The sequence below is a fragment of the Squalius cephalus genome (genome assembly GCF_949319135.1).
Source record: "Squalius cephalus genome assembly, chromosome: 11".
NCBI lineage: Eukaryota > Metazoa > Chordata > Actinopteri > Cypriniformes > Leuciscidae > Squalius > Squalius cephalus.
In genome coordinates, this window is record NC_137132.1 from 34034861 (window position 1) to 34055062 (window position 20202).

The 20202-nt window shown below is 36.3% G+C and overlaps 1 protein-coding gene across 2 annotated transcripts in view; it reads left to right on the forward strand.

Annotated features, from left to right (window-relative positions):
• The window catches only part of mre11a (MRE11 homolog A, double strand break repair nuclease), a 36347-nt gene that overhangs the window by 5056 nt on the left and 11089 nt on the right, over positions 1 to 20202 (forward strand). For both annotated transcript variants that reach the window (XM_079886058.1, XM_079886059.1), the window contains exons 5-11: positions 2624 to 2711; positions 3426 to 3567; positions 12020 to 12134; positions 14776 to 14961; positions 16150 to 16321; positions 16964 to 17044; positions 17167 to 17296. In XM_079886058.1, the coding sequence (XP_079742184.1) occupies positions 2624 to 2711; positions 3426 to 3567; positions 12020 to 12134; positions 14776 to 14961; positions 16150 to 16321; positions 16964 to 17044; positions 17167 to 17296 (914 nt within the window). The remainder of the gene's footprint in view (positions 1 to 2623; positions 2712 to 3425; positions 3568 to 12019; positions 12135 to 14775; positions 14962 to 16149; positions 16322 to 16963; positions 17045 to 17166; positions 17297 to 20202) is intronic.

The window sequence follows — 20202 nt, forward strand, 5'->3', positions numbered from 1 at the left end:
GGGCTCTTGACCCTTATATTATTAACTTTAGATTTTGTCTTTTTGTCTCTAGATTTTGCTTTCTAACCTGACGCTACATTGTGTTACACACAATAACATTCCGGCGTGCAGCAGAGTCTATTCAAACAGTACCGTGATATGTCAGATCCGCAGCCCAGCGGTAGCTCCAGTGGGGGTCACAGTAGATGTGATGTAAACGAATTCAAAACAAAATTGAAAACATTTTACCTCACAAACAGTCAAAAATCCTGTGACTGGCTGTTCCTCAGATACGCGCGTTGTTCTCGGGTTACATTTAAACTAGACGCTGTTATCCAACAGACTCGCGTGCACGGAAAAGCTGGGTCGCGTGCATTACAGATCAGTGGTCGCGTGAGGTGGATGAGAGAAGAACACTATGTAATAATATTACGTTTGAAAATAAATCCTTGAAAATGTTATTCACTATCTACTGTATTTATTTATCCATGATTGGCGTAATATCGTGTGTAGTATACATTTTCATATGTTCATGTATGTCATGCAAATACATGTGACGGCTTGCAACGTTTTAAAGAAACAAACAAGCAAAACTAAACACATAAATCATTATTATTTAAATATACTTGAAGTAAAACAACCTGTTTAAAGTAAATAGTGTAAATAAACTATGTGAGATTTCTATTTAACTATGTATTGTACATAAAATGTATGTAATTTCACATACTATTTTGTCATTAATTAATGAATATTGTTTAGATTGGTTCATTAATGATAAATGTTATTTGTAACCTGCAGTAAGCAGCAGTAATTATTTATGTGACTGAAAAAATGACTGTAAATATTAAAGCAGACAAGAAGCTGCACTAAAACTTTATTTATTGAAGTGTTACCTTACCTTTTTGTTTACATTTTAATTTTTTAGTAAATATTTTATATTGCAAAAAGAATTTTGCATAAATAATATATACAATAAACATAGTTTCACCAATATTCTTTATGTCTCTCATTTACTGTATTCACATGCATTGTATCGGCCTCATATCGGCCAATCGGCCAGATTACTTTCTCAATATCGGCATCGGCCATTAAAAATCCCATATCGGTCGACCACTAGTCTATATGTATTGATGGATGTTATCTGTTAAACTCAAACGAGCTGTGTCTGTCAGTCTTGGCCAGGACGCTCTTGTAAAAGAGATTCTTAATCTCAGTGTGCTTCTTTTCATGGTAAAATAAAGGTTATAATAATAATAAAATTGGATTTGACAGACAAGGACATACAATAAGATAAGATATTTTAAGAATGTTTCAGCAGTGAAAGTCAATGGAGTCCATAAGTTTCGAGCTCCAAACAGCAATTTGTAAGTTATGCGTTGGAGAAACTATGGCTCAAGCACATTAAGCAGCACAAACAGCTTCTGTCATGTCAACCAACCCTCAAATAAATGATCAAATGATAAATGAGTTTTAATTTAAAGTTTGATGAATGATGACAGTTTGTTCAGTATAAAATACTTCCCTAATGTAATGTACAGAGATACACACATACACAAAGACACTGAAGGCTTACAAATTTAAGAATCTATTTCAGATATGCTTCCTTACATAACATCACGGTGAAGAATATTGTATTTAGCTTTTAAGGTTAAGATGACTCTCACATGAATGATTCTACTCAGAAAAGTTGCAATTCCTGTTTCACCTTTTGTCTTTAATGGCTTTAATGAGCTAGCCTGGTAATACCAGACTCTGCTACTTCACTTTGCTTCGTAGAGAGAGTCTGGAATAGCATAATAGAGAAGTGTTTTCTCTCTCGCGGGGGGGCGCTTGTCTGAAGTTTAAAATCATTGGTTACCCGTAAGCCAATCACATAACGTTTGGTTATGGCGTGTGTTATGCGCATGCTCAGCCGCATCTAACTTCCACTGTAAACACATGTATGATGCAAAAACTAAACCATCGAGCGAAATACCGGAGTGAACATGGCTGTGAACGACTTTTGCAGATTATGTGAAGTAAATCTACGCAAGTATGCATCCACCACGGTACAATCAGCGTCTACGTCACGGCTCTCAGCCCGCCCTCTGTTCGTTGATTGGCCCGGCTGTTTTCAGGCCGGTGGAAAACTGAAAGATACGCTGCTATCTCAGACTGACTACAGGAGCGAAATGAAATTAGCGGAAGTAGGAAGTCTGACGTAGTCAGGCTATTAATGAGCACCAGTCCCAGATGTTGAATCGTTAGGTTGATTGGATTAGCTGTAGGGGAGACTTTCACCTTTTGTCTTTAATGGCTCTGGGATGGCTCTTAGAACCGGAGTTCCTCGCCAGTATCAGCATTTGAATAGTTACGCTGATTCAATTGGGATTGGTAGCGATCTCAGAGTAGGGTGTGTTCCTACTCCATTTGCATGCTTTGTTCAGAGTCTCCACCTCTATGTAACCCCTCCCCCTTGGAATGTATATAGCCACAATGCATACTGTATTAGATTTAGATTGTTGGATGACTGCAGCAACGTACAGCGAAGTTCTCAATAAAGAATAACTTCTGTTTGAACGTGATCCCAACATCTCCTGGTCTTGCTTTGATGAAGAAAAAGAAGTTTCCAACAACACATGATGTCCTTTTGTTATTTTATCAGGTTTCCATGGGTGAACTACTTGGACGATAATCTCAACATTTCCATCCCTGTCTTCAGTGTGCATGGTAACCATGATGACCCAACTGGGGTACGAGAATACATCAATTTATTAGTTCACTAAAATTATCATATTGGGTTTTTAATGGGTAGTGTGTGCAACATAGAGAGTAATGCAGCCTCAGGCGTGCTTACGGACAGCCCACAGTACATGTACATGAACTATCTGTTGCATATTGCACATAAAACTTGAAGTTACTTTTGTTGGGGAATGCAGCATCTAACAGGTCAACCAATATTTAGTTTTTACCTATTGATTGGCACCGATAGTTGCTATGTGGAACTAGCAGTGATTGGTGAAAATCAGCGGTAATAGTTTGTAATACTTTTTAATTACTCATGATCCTCCACGCTCAGTCACTAGAGGGTTCTACATGTCTGCAGTACAGGCTTTTGGTTATACAGTGTAACATTGTGGTAAAATAGATCTTAAAGTCCCCCTGTAGTCAATAATTTTATCCCTTAAAACTCATCTTTGATCACCAAAATGTAATATAAACTAATCAACAACTGAAAAATGAAGTTAGGCAGACCTCAAAACAGTATGAGGACTTCTGATTCTCAGCTGTAGAAAGTAAGCCTAATTGCGTATTTTTCTTTCTTTATGTGTTAAATTGGTCAGTAAGATGCAATATAAATGTTGATTAGATAATTGATAAAGCAATTTTGTGTCTTCCCTCCTTCCTTTCTTTCTTTCTTCCTTCCAATCTTATTTTTTGTGTTTGGCTTTGTATGTGTGTTCCAGGCTGATGGTCTATGTGCTATAGACCTGTTGAGCTGCGCTGGTCTGGTCAATCATTTTGGCCGCAGTCATTCAGTGGAGAAACTTGAGGTCAGTCCAGTACTTCTGCAGAAAGGAAACACCAGGATTGCACTCTATGGCATTGGTGAGTTTATAATATTCAGCAATGGGGTGTAAGTTACATAAAATAAAGAGTTATTTATCTACACATGCAAATATAAATAAAACAAACATTGGGAAAATACAGATGTGGCCATTGAGAATGCACATCAAAGGGAAACGGATCCTGTGATTGCATGCAGTACCACGCGGGACCACAAGGCATGCTCTGGCACAGGAAACATGTGATCAGTGGGGGAAGTCATGCTTCATTCTTAGAACGCTTACTGTGGAATTCTACCATACACCGATTACATTACTTGCCCACCGCTGCATCTCTCCCACTGTCGTTTTGCTTTTTTAGAGAAAAAACATTTAGTTCAGGTAGACAACGGATGCTACAATTGAAGCCTTGAGACGAAGAACCATATAAGTCCATATTTTCAAATTTTGAATAATACATTTTTTTTTATTTGGACTGTGAACATTATATTATATATTTTTATTTTACTTGAAGATAGACAATAAAAGCTTCCCAATTCTAATGAGATAAGATTTTTCAGTGTCAATCTTAAAAATAATAAGTTAGAGTAATTTACATTTCTGGAATGTGGAAGAACGGTATATGTCCAGTTAAAGGGGTGGTGTAATGCCCTTTTCACAAGATGTAAAATATGTCTTTGATGTCCTCAGAGTGTGTATGTGAAGTTTTAGCTCAAAATACCCCACAGATATTTGTATATAGCATGTTAAAGTTGTCACTTTTTGAGGATGAGCAAAAACACACCGTTTTGTGTGTGTTCCTTTAAATGCAAATGAGCTGCTGCTCCCGGCACAGGTATGGAGGTAGATTTGTGTCTTTATTATTCAATCAAAAAAAAGGTTGCTTCAATCAAAAAATATATTTTCAATCAAAAAAACCCGTTTCAATCAAAGAAAAAAAGTGTTTGAATGCAAAAATATATTTGAGACTCAAAAAAATGCATTTGAACACTATTTTTTTTTGCTTGAAAATGTTTTTTTTGATAGAAGTGAAGGTTTTTTTGTTTGAAGCAACTTTTTTGATTGAAGTATTGTTGTTTTGTGTTTGGGCCATATTATGGGTAGGACATTTGTGTCTTTATAATTCAATCAAAAAAGAAGTTGCTTCAAACAAACAAAACATATTTTCAATAAAAAAATCACTTCAATCAAAAAATAAACCTTTTCAATCATAGAAAAAATGTTTTTGAATGCAAAAAAATATTTGAGATTCAAAAAATTGCACTTGAACACTTTTTTTTTGATTGAAAATGTTTTCTTTGATTGAAGTAATCTTTTTTGTGTTTGGACCATGTTATGGGTAGGACATTTGTGTCTTAATTATTCAATCCCAAAAAAGTTGCTTCAATCAAAAAAAAAACATTTTCAATCAAAAAAAAATAATTTCAATCAAAGAAAAAACTGTTTAAATGCAAAAAAAAAAAAAATCATTTGAAGTGTTTTTTTTTTATTGAACTTTCTTTTTTTTTGAATGAAGTGAAAAAAGTTTTGAAGTCGTTTTTTTTTTAAATCATTTTGACACAAACGTACCGCAGTGGGGGCGGGTGCTTCTCCATTGGTCAGACATGCTTGAGTGACAAGTGTCTACACCAACGACGTCTTTCTGACAAGCAAGTCATGGTCGCCACTCGCCAGCGAGCCAGGAAGCAGTGGTGGAGTTGTTGGTAAGTAGATAAAACCGTATTAAAATGATTGGTGTCACGTTATTAGCCTACTCTGTTTGATATTTCGATTAAACATACAGCTTGCTAACTTAAATAAGGATCATTATTGGCACAATACTTTAAGCTAGTAACTACTTGTACACTATGTCAGACAATAAGCATCACTTCATTGAACTGCCAGTTTTCCATGTGGAGTTGTGCAGGACATTAGGCTACTTATAAATAATGCCTGACACAGCTAGTTTGCGCACCGAGCAACGGAATATATATTCATGTTACCGGTGGTATGCAACATTATTTTCCGTACGGGACGGCATATGTAAGCCCCGCTCTCAAAATAACAGCATCTGCCTCTGTGTCTGCGAGCATTTGACTGTGATGGTGGGGAGACCACTACCCGTGAGCGAGAGAGAGAGCGGGACGGTCAAATAGCTGTAATCCTGTGGGCTGTGTGAGAAGATAGACTCAGGCTCTGCATGACCTGTTGCTGCTAAACAGGCAGCGCTGTGGGCAACAGTTGGCCTGTGGACTGTTGTTTGACCACTAATGACGTTACGTATTATAACACAATATAGCACAAGCACATAGCAAGCCTCTGTAACGTTACTTAAGTGAAATAAACAATTCAATTAGCCGTTAGCGCACCCTGCTAGCCTGCCTGACAATATGAGGCGTCAGATATCTAACACCATCACACAAATTAGTCAACGTGAGCTAAGTTAGCAAGCTGTATGTTTAATCGAAATATCAAACAGAGTAGGCTAATAACGTGACACCAATCATTTTAATACGGTTTTATCTACTTACCAACAACTCCACCACTGCTTCCTGGCTCGCTGGCGAGTGGCGACCATGACTTGCTTGTCAGAAAGACGTCGTTGGTGTAGACACTTGTCACTCAAGCATGTCTGACCAATGGGGAAGCACCCGCCCCCACTGCGGTACGTTTGTGTCAAAATGATTTAAAAAAAAAACGACTTCAAAACTTTTTTCACTTCATTCAAAAAAAAAGAAAGTTCAATAAAAAAAAAACACTTCAAATGATTTTTTTTTTTTTTGCATTTAAACAGTTTTTTCTTTGATTGAAATTATTTTTTTTTGATTGAAAATGTTTTTTTTTTGATTGAAGCAACTTTTTTGGGATTGAATAATTAAGACACAAATGTCCTACCCATAACATGGTCCAAACACAAAAAAGATTACTTCAATCAAAGAAAACATTTTCAATCAAAAAAAAAGTGTTCAAGTGCAATTTTTTGAATCTCAAATATTTTTTTGCATTCAAAAACATTTTTTCTATGATTGAAAAGGTTTATTTTTTGATTGAAGTGATTTTTTTATTGAAAATATGTTTTGTTTGTTTGAAGCAACTTCTTTTTTGATTGAATTATAAAGACACAAATGTCCTACCCATAATATGGCCCAAACACAAAACAACAATACTTCAATCAAAAAAGTTGCTTCAAACAAAAAAACCTTCACTTCTATCAAAAAAAACATTTTCAAGCAAAAAAAAATAGTGTTCAAATGCATTTTTTTGAGTCTCAAATATATTTTTGCATTCAAACACTTTTTTTCTTTGATTGAAACGGGTTTTTTTGATTGAAAATATATTTTTTGATTGAAGCAACCTTTTTTTTGATTGAATAATAAAGACACAAATCTACCTCCATACACAGGGGGTGGAGCTTCAACAGCTTGCACTCACACAGACATACACTGAAAATTTCTAAAACTTTTAGCCTTTTATGTTCAAACCGGAGTCAGAAAGATGGAGAGACTCAAGAAGAAGTGACAACATGTAGAAGCAACAGGACATTTCTGAATGGTTAGTTGATGGATTTATGTAGCTTATGTGTAGTTATCCTCTAGTCATTGATTAGCATATTCTGTCATGATAACCTATAAATCGTGTTCCGGGGGCGGGGTTTATGTAAATTCTAGGGTTGGTGATGTCACTAACCCGGGAGGAATGTCGTGTAGTCTCTACCAGCCATTTGTTGTAGTCCTTAAAAAACGATTTCTTTAAAAGCAAATATCTCCCTTTGCTTTGAACTTTGAGCGTTGTAACTTTGCAGATGTTGTTTATGCTCAAACAGCAGCATTACACACTAACTAAAGTTAGAAAAGTGAAATCATAATCAACCACCCCTTTAATGTGAAATAACAGTATAAGTCCATCATATCACTTTAAACCACTGGAGATCTGATTCCTTTATCTTAGTTTTAATACAGTAACAGAACCTTAAAGAAAATATTAAGCATTTCTTTCTTTCAAATTTTTTTTTTTTTTTTTTTGCTAACGTAAATCACAGAACAAATACAGACAATACAGTACAGGGACATCAAACGCAGCTAAAACGTTAAGATTAATTTCTCTGTGGTTATAAGGAGTACAGCTTTCATTTCGACCCATTCATGACTTGATCCGTTAAACAGAGTGAGCTATATGAACTGCAGTAGTCGACGCCCAGTAGCCTACACGCCCCTCTGACTGTAACCGCTAACGTTAGGTAGATACTTTGTACATATACGGTTCTTACACTCACCTCTTTCGGTGGACTTTTTCCTCGTTTTAGCTCTCCTCTCCGATTCACATTTCCCAGCATCCCTAAAAGACTTCCTTGCTCTGTCCTTCCATTCGTTCATGTTTGCTCTCCTTTTTTTGCTGAGGTTTTGCCTATTAATGTCCGCATGCAGACATGAAAGCAACCGGCGTCTCCATTTTTCGTTAGTGGACATAAACGTTTTTTCTGTGTGAGACTATTTTAATGTTTAATTAAAATACAGAGGTCAAAAAAGTATATTGGTCGTGCGAACACCCCCCCCCCCCCCCCCCCCCAAAGTGCTTCTGTATACAAAGTGGCACACATACATTCATGTCACATGGTTATCTAATTTTGTTTTTGGACTTATAAGGTTGTTCGTCGCATGGACTCAATTATAATCTAAAAGCTCTGCTCTATAAAGCAGAGTGCAACAGGAGTCAGATTTCACTTAATCATGTGATGAAAGTAAGGAGAGATGATGGTGGAGGATTTGGTGTCAAAGTGAAAAGTAAGCACAACAGATCCTCATTGACTTCGTTGAGAGTTGATTTGGTTGAGAGGTTGAAGTCTATTCCTCCAGATTTGGTGCATGCTCAGCATTACATTATGTTCTAATGAAATTCAGTGCTTTATTTCAGGTGTGCAGTCGCCGGTTTGGTCAATCATAGATCCCAAGAAGCAGAAATCCTTAACCTTTATCCGTTGATGGTCACTTTAATTGCTCTGGTTTGAAGGATTCAAATTTAAGAATATGTTTTAGATCTGCTGATCCTACTTCCTTACATAACATCACATGAAAAACTAAGGTAAATTACACTGTATTGGGCATTCAAGGTGAACATGATGGCATCAATTTACTGATCAGAAGTCAGCTGTAAGTCAGCTGTCTAAACATTGTAATAGTCAGGGGTTTTGTTAGTCTTTGATCTTCCAACTAAGAGTTGAACTGTGTGTGAATGTTACATAGTCTTAGATCTCGTGACCATTTGTTGTTTATACCATTTGGGGGGGGGGTACCATTATCTCAGTTGGGGGTAATTGCCTCTATTGTCTTTTGATGATTAGATGTAGTGGTCAGCCCTAAGTCTGTGTGTAAGTTTAGCACCTTTAAGGACAGCCCACTGAAAGGCCTATAAAGAAACCATGTAAAGTATGTTAGTTAGACTGTTTGGAAGACCTGCAGCACGCTCAATAAAGAATATAACTTCTTGAACGTATCCCAAACTTCTCCTGGTTTTGCTGAAAAAGTTTACAACAGGTTCCAGCTGTTGACATAATTTTTGTCTTTTTGATGTTCAGGGGTCCCATCTTTTCACTTTCCTTTTGAATTTTTATTATAAGGTTGAAACACCTTATAATAAAAATTCCATCTTCGGTTTCTGCTAATAAGTATTTATCATCAGCATAACAGAGATTATTGATATTTCTGCCACCAATCTTCACACCTATTTCCGATTCTATTCTTCCTGACCTAATTCAGCATAAAGATTAAAGACAAACACAGCCTTGTCATGTTCAACACTAAAGCCTTGCTATAGTCAATGAAGCACATGTAGATGCTTTTCTGATATTCATTACATTTTTCAATGATGATGTGGTCAAGTGTGCCACGACCTCGGCGAAGCCCAGCCTGCGAGTCAGGTAGCTCTGTTTCTATGATTGGGTGTAGGCGCTGATTTATAATTTTTAGAAGGATTTTGCTTTTGTGAGAAATAAAGGCTATTGAACAGTAGTTGCAACAGTTCCTTGCATCACCTTTCTTTAGTAGTGGTATGAAAACTGATCTTTTCCAATCTTTTGGCCAGTTCCTGGTTTCCCAGATCTTTTGGTAAATTTCTTTGATTGCTGCAGGTGGAATCGGCCCCAACAATTCTGCTGGGATATAGTCGAAACCAGGAGTCCATATAACTTCTTCATTTAAAATAGCTGGTTCTATTTCCACTGGGTCATTGTTAGGTTGTTCTCCATTGCTAGTGCTTACATAAAGCTCTATGGTGTATTCTTGCCACCTGCCTCTAATTCCATACGTCTTTTGTCATTCCTTTATGGGCTTGAAAGGGAGTTCGAATTTTCCTGACCTGTGCGAATAGATCCCTGGTGTGACATAAAGCAATTTCTTTAAAAGCAATTTCTTTAACAGAAAATATCTCCCTTTGCTTTGAACTTTGAGCTAACGTAAATCACAGAACAAATACAGACAATACAGTACAGGGACATCAAACGCAGCTAAAACGTTAAGATTAATTTCTCTGTGGTTATAAGGAGTACAGCTTTCATTTCGACCCATTCATGACTTGATCCGTTAAACAGAGTGAGCTATATGAACTGCAGTAGTCGACGCCCAGTAGCCTACACGCCCCTCTGACTGTAACCGCTAACGTTAGGTAGATACTTTGTACATATACGGTTCTTACACTCACCTCTTTCGGTGGACTTTTTCCTCGTTTAGAACAATAAGAAATGTGGTACTAGAAAATGTGATTGCCGTTTAAAAATCTATTTGCACAGGCGTCATGTTGCAGCTAAAGCGGGAAAATATCCAAACAATGCATTTGTAGAGAGGGATTTTTTTTTGCTTGTGACGACTACGTGGATGGAGCAAAGGAACCAGTGTGGAAATCATTAAAACTCCTTAAATACAGCTACAACAGCCAGGACTGCTTCTAGACACATACTGGATAAGAACATCCTGATTAAAGGAGAACTCCGGTCAATTTTAACATTGAGCTCATTTTTTTTGTACATTTGGAGTGCTGTCAATACAGAGAACAACGACAAAAATCGGTGTTGCCTACACCGTGTTATCCTCTTTTTAAAATTTGCACCCTGTTGACTTCAATGGGGCAAGTTTTAAACCTGCTTTTAGCCTCTTAACATCCTTGATGTGTCATTACAAGTGCACAGGTCATGTGAGTGATTCCTTCAGAGTGAACACGGGTGAATCTGACTGCAGTAGATGTGAAAGATATGAATAAAAGTGATGTTATTTCAGCCAGCGCACATACCTGTATTTACATCCTGTTTTCGGTCAAAGTCCATAGTAATCGATTGTCGAGTTCACGCGCATGATCATAGGTACTAAACCAATGCGCGTGAACTCGACAATCGATTACTATGGACTTCGACCGAAAACAGGATGTAAATACAGGTATGAGCGCTGGCTAAATAAATATAATTTTTATCCATATCTTTCACATCTACTGCAGTCAGATTGACCCGCGTTCACTCCAAAGGAATCACTCACATGACCTGTGCACTTGTAATGACACATCAAGGATGTTAAGAGGCTAAAAGCAGGTTTAAAACTTGCCCCATTGAAGTCAACAGGGTGCAAATTTTAAAAAGAGGATAACACGATGTAGGCAACACCGATTTTTATTGTTGTTCTCTGTATTGACAGCACTCCAAATGTACAAAAAAATGAGCTCAATGTTAAAATTGACCGGAGTTCTCCTTTAAACCTGCCAGATCCAACAAAAACTCATAAGTTCAAGATGTGCTGAATCCAGTAAAATGCATTTATTGTTTGCATAGTCTAATAAAGGAGTCTAATACTAGTCGCTACTTAAGGAAATATATTTTAGTATAAAATGTGATATTTACCTATACTAGCCTGCTATTCAGTTCATTATATTTAGTAACTGAATTGGTCCCGTAGAGTAAATTGCATTATATCATTATATCAAACCTGAGCAACTTGAGTGCAAGTCACAGAGCCGGTCACAAACAAAGCTTATTGCTTATATAAAAGCTTATATAAAAAGTTGTCATCCAATGTGATGGATGATTGAACAACCTTGATTTAATAGTCTCCTTAAATGAGACAATAACTTTCAAGTGTTCAAATTCAAGTGTTTATTTACAGTCAGATCAGGTTGAATCATTGATCAAAAAATCCCAACCCAAATATGGTGAATTTTCAGTAACATCAAACCTCACCGATGCTTGCATCATGATGTTAAGTTGCATGACACAGAAGAACCAGTGGCGTTTTAAGCAACTGACATGCCATTTTTTTATTTGTCCAATGTATACATGAGTTTTGATGGGGTGTCAGAAGTTTCACTTTCACTAGAAAATAATTTTCTACATTTAGACAGTTCTATTCACAAGCATCCCTGTAGGAATATTTTTTGGGTGTGGTTGTGTGTTTTCTACATTTCTTAGCATATTATTTTGACCATAAAAGGGTTTTAGAAATTTTGCAGGACATTTTAAAGAATGAAGTGTATTGTACTTTCAGGTTCCATTCCAGATGAGAGACTCTACCGGATGTTCGTCAATAACCAGGTGACAATGCTTCGGCCACGAGAGGATGAAGATGTCTGGTTCAATTTATTTGTCATCCATCAAAACAGGTTCGGGTCTCTTTTAAAGTATTATTATTAGTTATTTAAGGCATAAGCAGAACATCTTAGCAAGCGCAGACATGGTGGAATGGTCCCATATCCTACCCATTCCTCAAGCATACATACATCTCTCTATCCGAGAATAGGTGGTGCTATAATATTCAAATCTTCTATTACCTTATAACTTTCAAATCGTATTGGCTAAAGTATTTTTCCTTCTGATTCCTTGAGGTCTGAAGAAACATTGGCCATGTTTAATTTCATCTTTGTATGTTTGTAAAACCTAAAGATCCTCTTGACAAAATGAAATAAGCCAATTATTTTCTGGGGGCTCATCTATATCTTCTAAAAACAAAGTCCATGAAACTTGATACAAGAAGACAACAGGACATAATGAGAATACAAACAACGTCAAACTTCGTCCAGAGATGCCAGTCAATTTTAAGTTGTTATATTTGTATAGTATGGCTTTCAATGTTAATGAGTTAACGCATGCGATTAATTCAAAATCCTTAACGTGTTAAAATAATTTAACGCAACTAAATTACTGTCACGTAGTTAGATGATTTAGAAGTCAGGAGGTTATCACACTGAGCATCTACAATATTTACATGGTCCATGTGTAATTGACCTGTGTATTTTCAGCTGGAGATCTAGACGGTTAAGTGAAGAACCAGTCATATCATGTCTGTTTACTCCAATAATTATGTTAAAAACAAGACATATTACGTGGTTAATAGTGGTTATCTTAAGTGTATGAAGTTTTGTTTTAGACAGTGAAAGTGAAAGTGAAAGTGACACGTGACGGCCAAGTATGGTAACCCATACTTGGAATTTGACCTCTGCATTTAACCCATCCAAGTTAATGCACACACATTAGGAGCAGAGTAGTGAGTAGTTAACACACACACACTGCAAATGTGGATACACACACCCAGAGCAGCGGGCAGCCTTTGTGTGGCGCCCGGGGAGCGATTAGGGGTTAGGTGCCTTGCTCAAGGGCACCTCAGTCATTTCCCACCGGTTCGAACCTTTGGGTTACCAGTCCAACTCCCTAACCACTAGTCCTTGACTGCCCCAGTTAACTGACAAGTATTTTCCCTTGCACTCTGGGGCTTACAGAAAAATGTCCTTACTCTCACATACACACGGCCCTGAAAGAGTAAAAGTGGCGTATGCCACTTCTGACGCATAAGTTGTGATTTAAAACAACTTGATGGGAAAATTTGCACACCTGCAAGCAAACTCTGACCCATGCGTACGAACATTCTGGAGACCGAGCAGTTTGGCGACACCAGTGGTGAGCTGGAGTTAAATGGCTTTTTGGTCACTTTTAAAATTACACATATACAGCAAGATAATACAAATATAATTTCACTCTAGCCCATCACTTGAAGCAAACATCCATCCCTCCTTAAATGTCCGCGCTAGCGAGTGCGTTGGGCCGTTTAGTGAAGCTGACTGCTGTAGCATATATATCTAACGGCAGATGAAGGAAAACTGTAAATCTTCATTATGGGTCCTAATCTCAAATACAGTGCATGTTCACAATAACAGTTTAAATAAATAAAAGAATGATTTAAACTATGTTTTACATCTGATATACACATTTAGGTTAAATGTGCCATTCTCATTAATGGAGTTAAGCACTTAAATTACATGAAATCATTACTGAGAAGTTAAAAAAATATATATATTATAATATAAATAGAAATATTTGCTGTGAATACAATGCTTTTGAACACTTTTCCTGTGACATGCTGTGCTTTAATGTTTCAACAACAGTGAGGATTGCTTACATGATAATAGCAGATTGTCGGAGAAAATATTTTTGCGCAAATAATGCACAATAAGGCCTATCTGTTTCCATTAAAAATATAAATCAATTAAAAACCCTATTTGGCCAGAGGAAAGGACTTTCTCTGAAATGTATTTTATACTATTTGATTTATTTATTCAAAAACAAGGCAAGTATATATATAGGCTACTAAATGATTTTTAGCAATTTAATGTTGACAGCACATCCATATCTCATATTTTCCTAATGTCTTGTACCGTTAAACATGGTATCACATGGATGAATATGCATATGCAAATGATATGCAGATGAGGATATGCATAGTAAAACTAGGCGTTGTAAGTTTCATATGTGGTTATTTCGGGGTGGAGACGCATGTGCACACAGTCTTCCGCTGACTGGGATTTATAAAGGGATTTTTGCGCAGGTTCTGAATATTTTTTGACGTACACCATTTTTGCCTTTCACTTTTAGTAAGGATCCTATGCACAGTTTTATAAATGAGACCCCTGGAGAGAAAAAGAAAGAGAGAAGTCACTAAGGCCTATTTGCCACATAAAAATTATGTGTTTTAGGTGTAAATCATGTTCTTTCTTTTTTTCAAAATGACAAAAAGCATTTTGAATTATTCTTGTGTTTTTTTAAAGGTCAGTCAGTAAAGATGTGTTGAAAAAAATGTATTTTATTTTTCGATTGTTACCCGATTTTAACCAGTTAATGATGCCAAAATATGTACACCTATTTTCAGTACATCGTCAAAACTTGCTACATTTGGACAGTGGAACAAACTGAATACAAATGCCTAATTTAATTAATTTAAAAATATATATATTTAATTGTGTATTTTTGCAGGAGTAAGCATGGGGCGACTAACTACATCCCGGAACAGTTTTTGGATGATTTCCTGGATTTGGTGGTGTGGGGTCATGAGCATGAGTGTAAAATTGCTCCAGTCCGTAACGAACAACAGCTCTTCTACGTCACACAGCCTGGCAGCTCCGTCATTACCTCACTGTCACCAGGAGAAGCAGTTAAAAAGTTTGTGTGCCTGCACTCATATACACATACAGTACACAGTTCTTCTGCAATTGAATGATTCTGAATGGTCAGTTTCAGATGCTCTTGCATAGAAGTTGTGCTGCTGTGGTAGAGCTATGCCATTTCAGTTTTACAGAGCACGCAGAACACCATTTTATTTGGTCTCTGTTTAAAAAAATCCCACACTTTAGATTGGGCCAGATATTTTTGTAAAATTTACTGATTTTCAGCATGCCTGTGAGCCATCATTGGGGAACATAAACAGCGTAACTAAATATCTAATAATTTACGCAATCAGTGTAAACGTTTACATCAACTTTTCCTTTTTCACTATCTGATGGTCCTCTCTGCTCAATCTGGGGTACATCTGTGCCTACCTGCAATCATAAATGCAGTTTCACCTGACAAAGTTTGCATATGATATGTTGATCATTTTGATTAAAGTAATTGCAAACTTCACCTAGAGGCAGACAGTGACATTCTGTCATCAAATACAATCAACACTACATTTGTTTCCACACTACACAGCTCCACTTAATGCCTTTAGATTTATCATGGATTCGCTGCATTAACGGCCATCAAAGCAACATTTAGTGAAATTCAAGTAGTATTTTTTGGGGGGGCGACAGCACATAATAATGCTGTGCATGCCAACCTCCTTTAGAAATTTCCTTATGATATCATGATTACAATTTATGAACACGTAATTTTGACCTGTTTTCTTTTTGATTAAAAGAAATAGTTCACTCTTTCTTACTTTTTTGTAGAGCACAAAAGAATTTACGAATCTACACTCAACGCTTTTTACATATAATGACAGTTTAAAGACCATAATAATAGTCTATAACTTTTGTAATAAATTTAAAGTCTTCTGAATTAATATGATAACTTTAGAGAGTGGAACAGACCTAAATTCTATTAGTTATCAAAAATAACCTTCCCTTCCACCAATGTCAGAAATCATATTCATGTCCGCATTCAGATTTAATAAGTTCCATTGGTGGCATTGATTCTCACTTGCCACATGCTCCAGATTGTAAATGCTGAATGGAGAAAAAAAATGTTAGAACAGCAGTGGAGGGTGGTACTTTAATGCCGTTTTATTGGTCCTGAATGTGTCAGTTTATTTTAGTGTATTTCAAGTTTAAGTATATTGGAATACGTGATATATCTCTGGGTTCTCCACAGGCACATTGGATTGTTGAGAGTGAAAGGGAAAAAAATGAATCTTCAGAAAATTCCTTTACAGACCGTCAGGCAGTTCTTCATTCAGGATGTAACACTCTCAGATCACCCTGACCTTTTCAGCCCAGAGCAACCCAAAGTCATGGACAAAGTCATGGCTTACTGCCAGGAGAAGGTACAGATGCCCACAGACACACACTGATGTATTCAGGAACTCCATCAGAATCTATAGTTGTTAACTCTACTTTGTAGTAAAACAAAAAGAAAATGGTATATTTTTTAGTATCAATGCTGAGAGATTATGTCGAAATTTAAATTTATCAGACACTTTTATCCAAAGCAACTAAAAAAATCGGCAACATTTTTCTTCCCTATTGTGAAGTACATTTAAGTGAAATGACTTGATTTTGTCCATCGGAAATTTATTGGGATTGTCATTCTCAATGGGATTGACAATGATGCAGAACTGAACATCAAAAATATTGTTTTACCAAGGCTACATCAAAGCCTACTTATGAATTTTGCTTTTAGGTTAATTTTAAAGGGTTACCAGCATGACATTTTAATTTAGCAGACACGTTTGACCTTTTTTTTACCTTTTTTTTCCATTTACAGACACTTGAAGCATTTTCTGATTTTAGTTATAAAAGTACATGCTAGGACAAAAATTCTGGTTAGTCACTGAGGTGTGTAGCAAGAGACTACTGTTTTTCCTCTATTTGAAGATTATTCCACTATTGAGGTACAGTGAGTATAGAAGTTCACACAGGAATAACTGGACATTGCTTTTTTTTATTTTACCCTTTCGTTCTTTTAGGTTGAAGAGATGCTTGAAGAGGCAGAGAGAGAGAGACTTGGAAATCCCCTTACTCCTGAGAAACCTCTCATCAGACTACGAGTATGTATCAGTCACACACACCCTCTCGTTGTCTGGATTTGCTGTTTCTTATTTTCTCAGTTCATGAAATACTGGGCGAAATACAATGCATATTTCTCTTTCATTTGCCTCTCTCTCTCCAGGTGGATTATAGTGGGGGTTTTGAAGTCTTTAACACTATGCGCTTTAGTCAGAAATTTGTAGATCGAGTGGCAAATCCCAAAGACATCTTGCATTTCATCAGACACAGAGAGGCCAAAGACAACATTAAAGGCAAGTCACACATCGGTAACACTTTATAATAAGTATACAGTAATAAAGTACTTACAAATCATTTGCAAACTATTAGTTTATAGTTCATAGTTAATATATTGTAGTCTCTACATTTTTAATATATTAATAGAAATTATATACAAATATTGAGTTCTTCATTCATTCATTCCTTCACTGTAATTCACAGTTATTATTGTTTAATTAGCTCATATGTAAAGAGTTAGATAATGCTTTAACAACTTATTAACCAGAAATAGTACTCACTTTAGATTAGGTCATAATATTTTAAGCAATATATATATATTATATTTTAGCTCTGGAAAACATTAAGAGACCACTTAATTTTTTTCTTAAATTGGCATCTCTACATTTATGGCAGCCATTCCATTCCAGTGTCTGTTGAATTCCAACACAGGCACACCTCATTCTGCTTAATGAAGTAGCCTACTGATTAGATGATCACCCGAACCAAATCTTATTTAACGAGGAAGAGTATAAAAACCACTGCTGTGTTTATTACTATCCTCTTGCAATCTGGATGGCAAAAACAGTGCTAGTTGTAGTACCTCAAAAGTAATTAGAAGCAAATAACTATTTTGTTTTGAGTGAAGAAAAGACAGGTTCAATTCTGGCTTTACTGAGGGATACAGTGAGCATCAGGTTGCTTCCATCTTTAAAATTTCGAGACAGCATTTCAAACAACGCGGGCGAAAGACGAAAACAACTCTCCACTGACCGGGATGACTGCTTTCTCAGTCGAATGTCACTCAACTGTAGGATGACATCAAGTGACCTACAAAAAGAATGGCAAACGGGTGAAGAACAAGGCGAGGACTATTCGAAACAGGCTCCTAGGGGCAAGACTGAAGTCGTGCAAAGCTAGAAAAAAAAACTTCATCAATGAGAAGCAAAGAAGAGCCAGGCTGAGGTTTGCAAAAGACCATAAGGATTGGACTGTAGAGGACTGGAGTAAGTTCATCTTCTCTGATGAGTGCAATTTTCAGCTTTGCCCAGCACCTCGTCGACTGATGGTTAGACAGAGACCTGGAGAGGCCTACAAGCCACAGTGTTTCTCGCACCTTTTGTGAAATTTGGAGGATCAGTGATCAGGCACATTCGTCTTTGTGAAGAGCACATGAATCAAGCCACGTACAAGGTTATCCTGGAAGAAAACTTGCTTCCTTCTGCTCTGGCAATGTTCCAAGGATTGTTTTTTCCAGCAGGACAATGATCCAATCCAGCCAGGTCAATCAAGGTGTGGATGGAGGACCACTAGATCAAGCCCCTGTCATGTCCAGCCCAATCGCTAGACCTAAACCCATTGAAAACCTCTGGAATGTGATCAAGAGGAAGAACTGAGCTGCTTAAATTTTTTCACCAGTAGTGGCATAAAGTCGCCCAACAGCAAACTGGTAAAGAGCATGCCAAGACGCATGAAAGCTGTGATGGGAAATCAGGGTTAATCCACCAAATATTGATTTCTGAGCTCTTCCTAAGTTCAAACATTAGTATTGTGTAGTTTAAAAAGTAATATGAACTTGTTTTCTTTGCATTATTTGCATTAGTGCATATTTTTTTTGTTATTTTGACCAGTTTTCTGCAAATTATCTAAATGACAATGTTTATTTGGAATTTCAGAGAATTGTTGGCAGTAGTTTGTAGAATAAAACAAAAATGTTCATTTTACTCAAACACATACCTATAATTAGTAAAACCAGAGAAAGTGATAATTTTGCAGTGGTCTCTTAATTTTTTACTGTGCAAAAGTCTTAGGCACGCTATTATTTTCGCCCCCTAAAAAAATGGTTTTAACCAGTTATTTATATATTTTGCTGTAGTGTGTCAGTAGGAAATATCAGTTTACATTTCCAAACATTCCTTTTGCCATTAATTAAATGCCCATCAGTTTAAAATAACCATGGGAAGGAATAGTGTTTTCAAAGGTACCAACTTGGGTATGTGACGATATCAGCATATCCCCCAAGCATTTTAAGCGCTGATGAGCAGATTCTTAAACACCTGATTGGTGTTTTTGATTGGTCATTGTGTTCGAACACTCAACATAATGTCTTTGATTGGCTACAATGATCAACGCATTCAAATACATTTTATTTGTATAGTTTTTTTTTTTTATTATTATTATTTTGTAAAAGCAGCTTTACAGAAATTCATCATGTTACTAATATTAGTACCTTAGGTACCGAGGCGCTAGAATAGTTTGGATTTGGCAACGATATAAAAAATCAACCAGTTGTGTAGCCATTGATGGCATCATATCTTGATAATTGCTAAAACTTTGCAGTATATGCTATTATCACGGCGGTATTGGATTTCATTGAAAGCTAAATGTATTGAATTGCATTGTAAAACTAATTGTTCTACTTACACATGTATTAGCTACTTTAACACCAACTGACCTATAAATAAAGCATTCAACTTGAATATTTAAGAAACTAAATACTAAGTACACTATGTAACTTTTGACCCTCTAGCGGTTAATAACACGCAGATTATAAATAGATGTATTAGATTTGCATGTCATGTGACAAAACATTTACTGATAAAAGTATAAATGAATAGGTGAATAGTAACATATTTTAATTAAGCACAAAAATTTAATTAAAACCTAAATGGCATTTATTACATGGCTCTCTATAATATATGATTGATTTGGTCAATCATTGCATTTGCATAATATAACACAATTGCATGGGGTTAAAAACAAAAAAAATAACTGTTAAAAAACTACATACACATTTATAGAAATTAGAAATTGACAGTAGGATGTTTCTTAAATTGAATGTGTTCATTTGTTTCCACATGCATATGTTTAATCTGAGCTATTTTGTATCATACTCAGCAATATTACACCCATCATAATCAATTAATACATTCTGTAATGCATT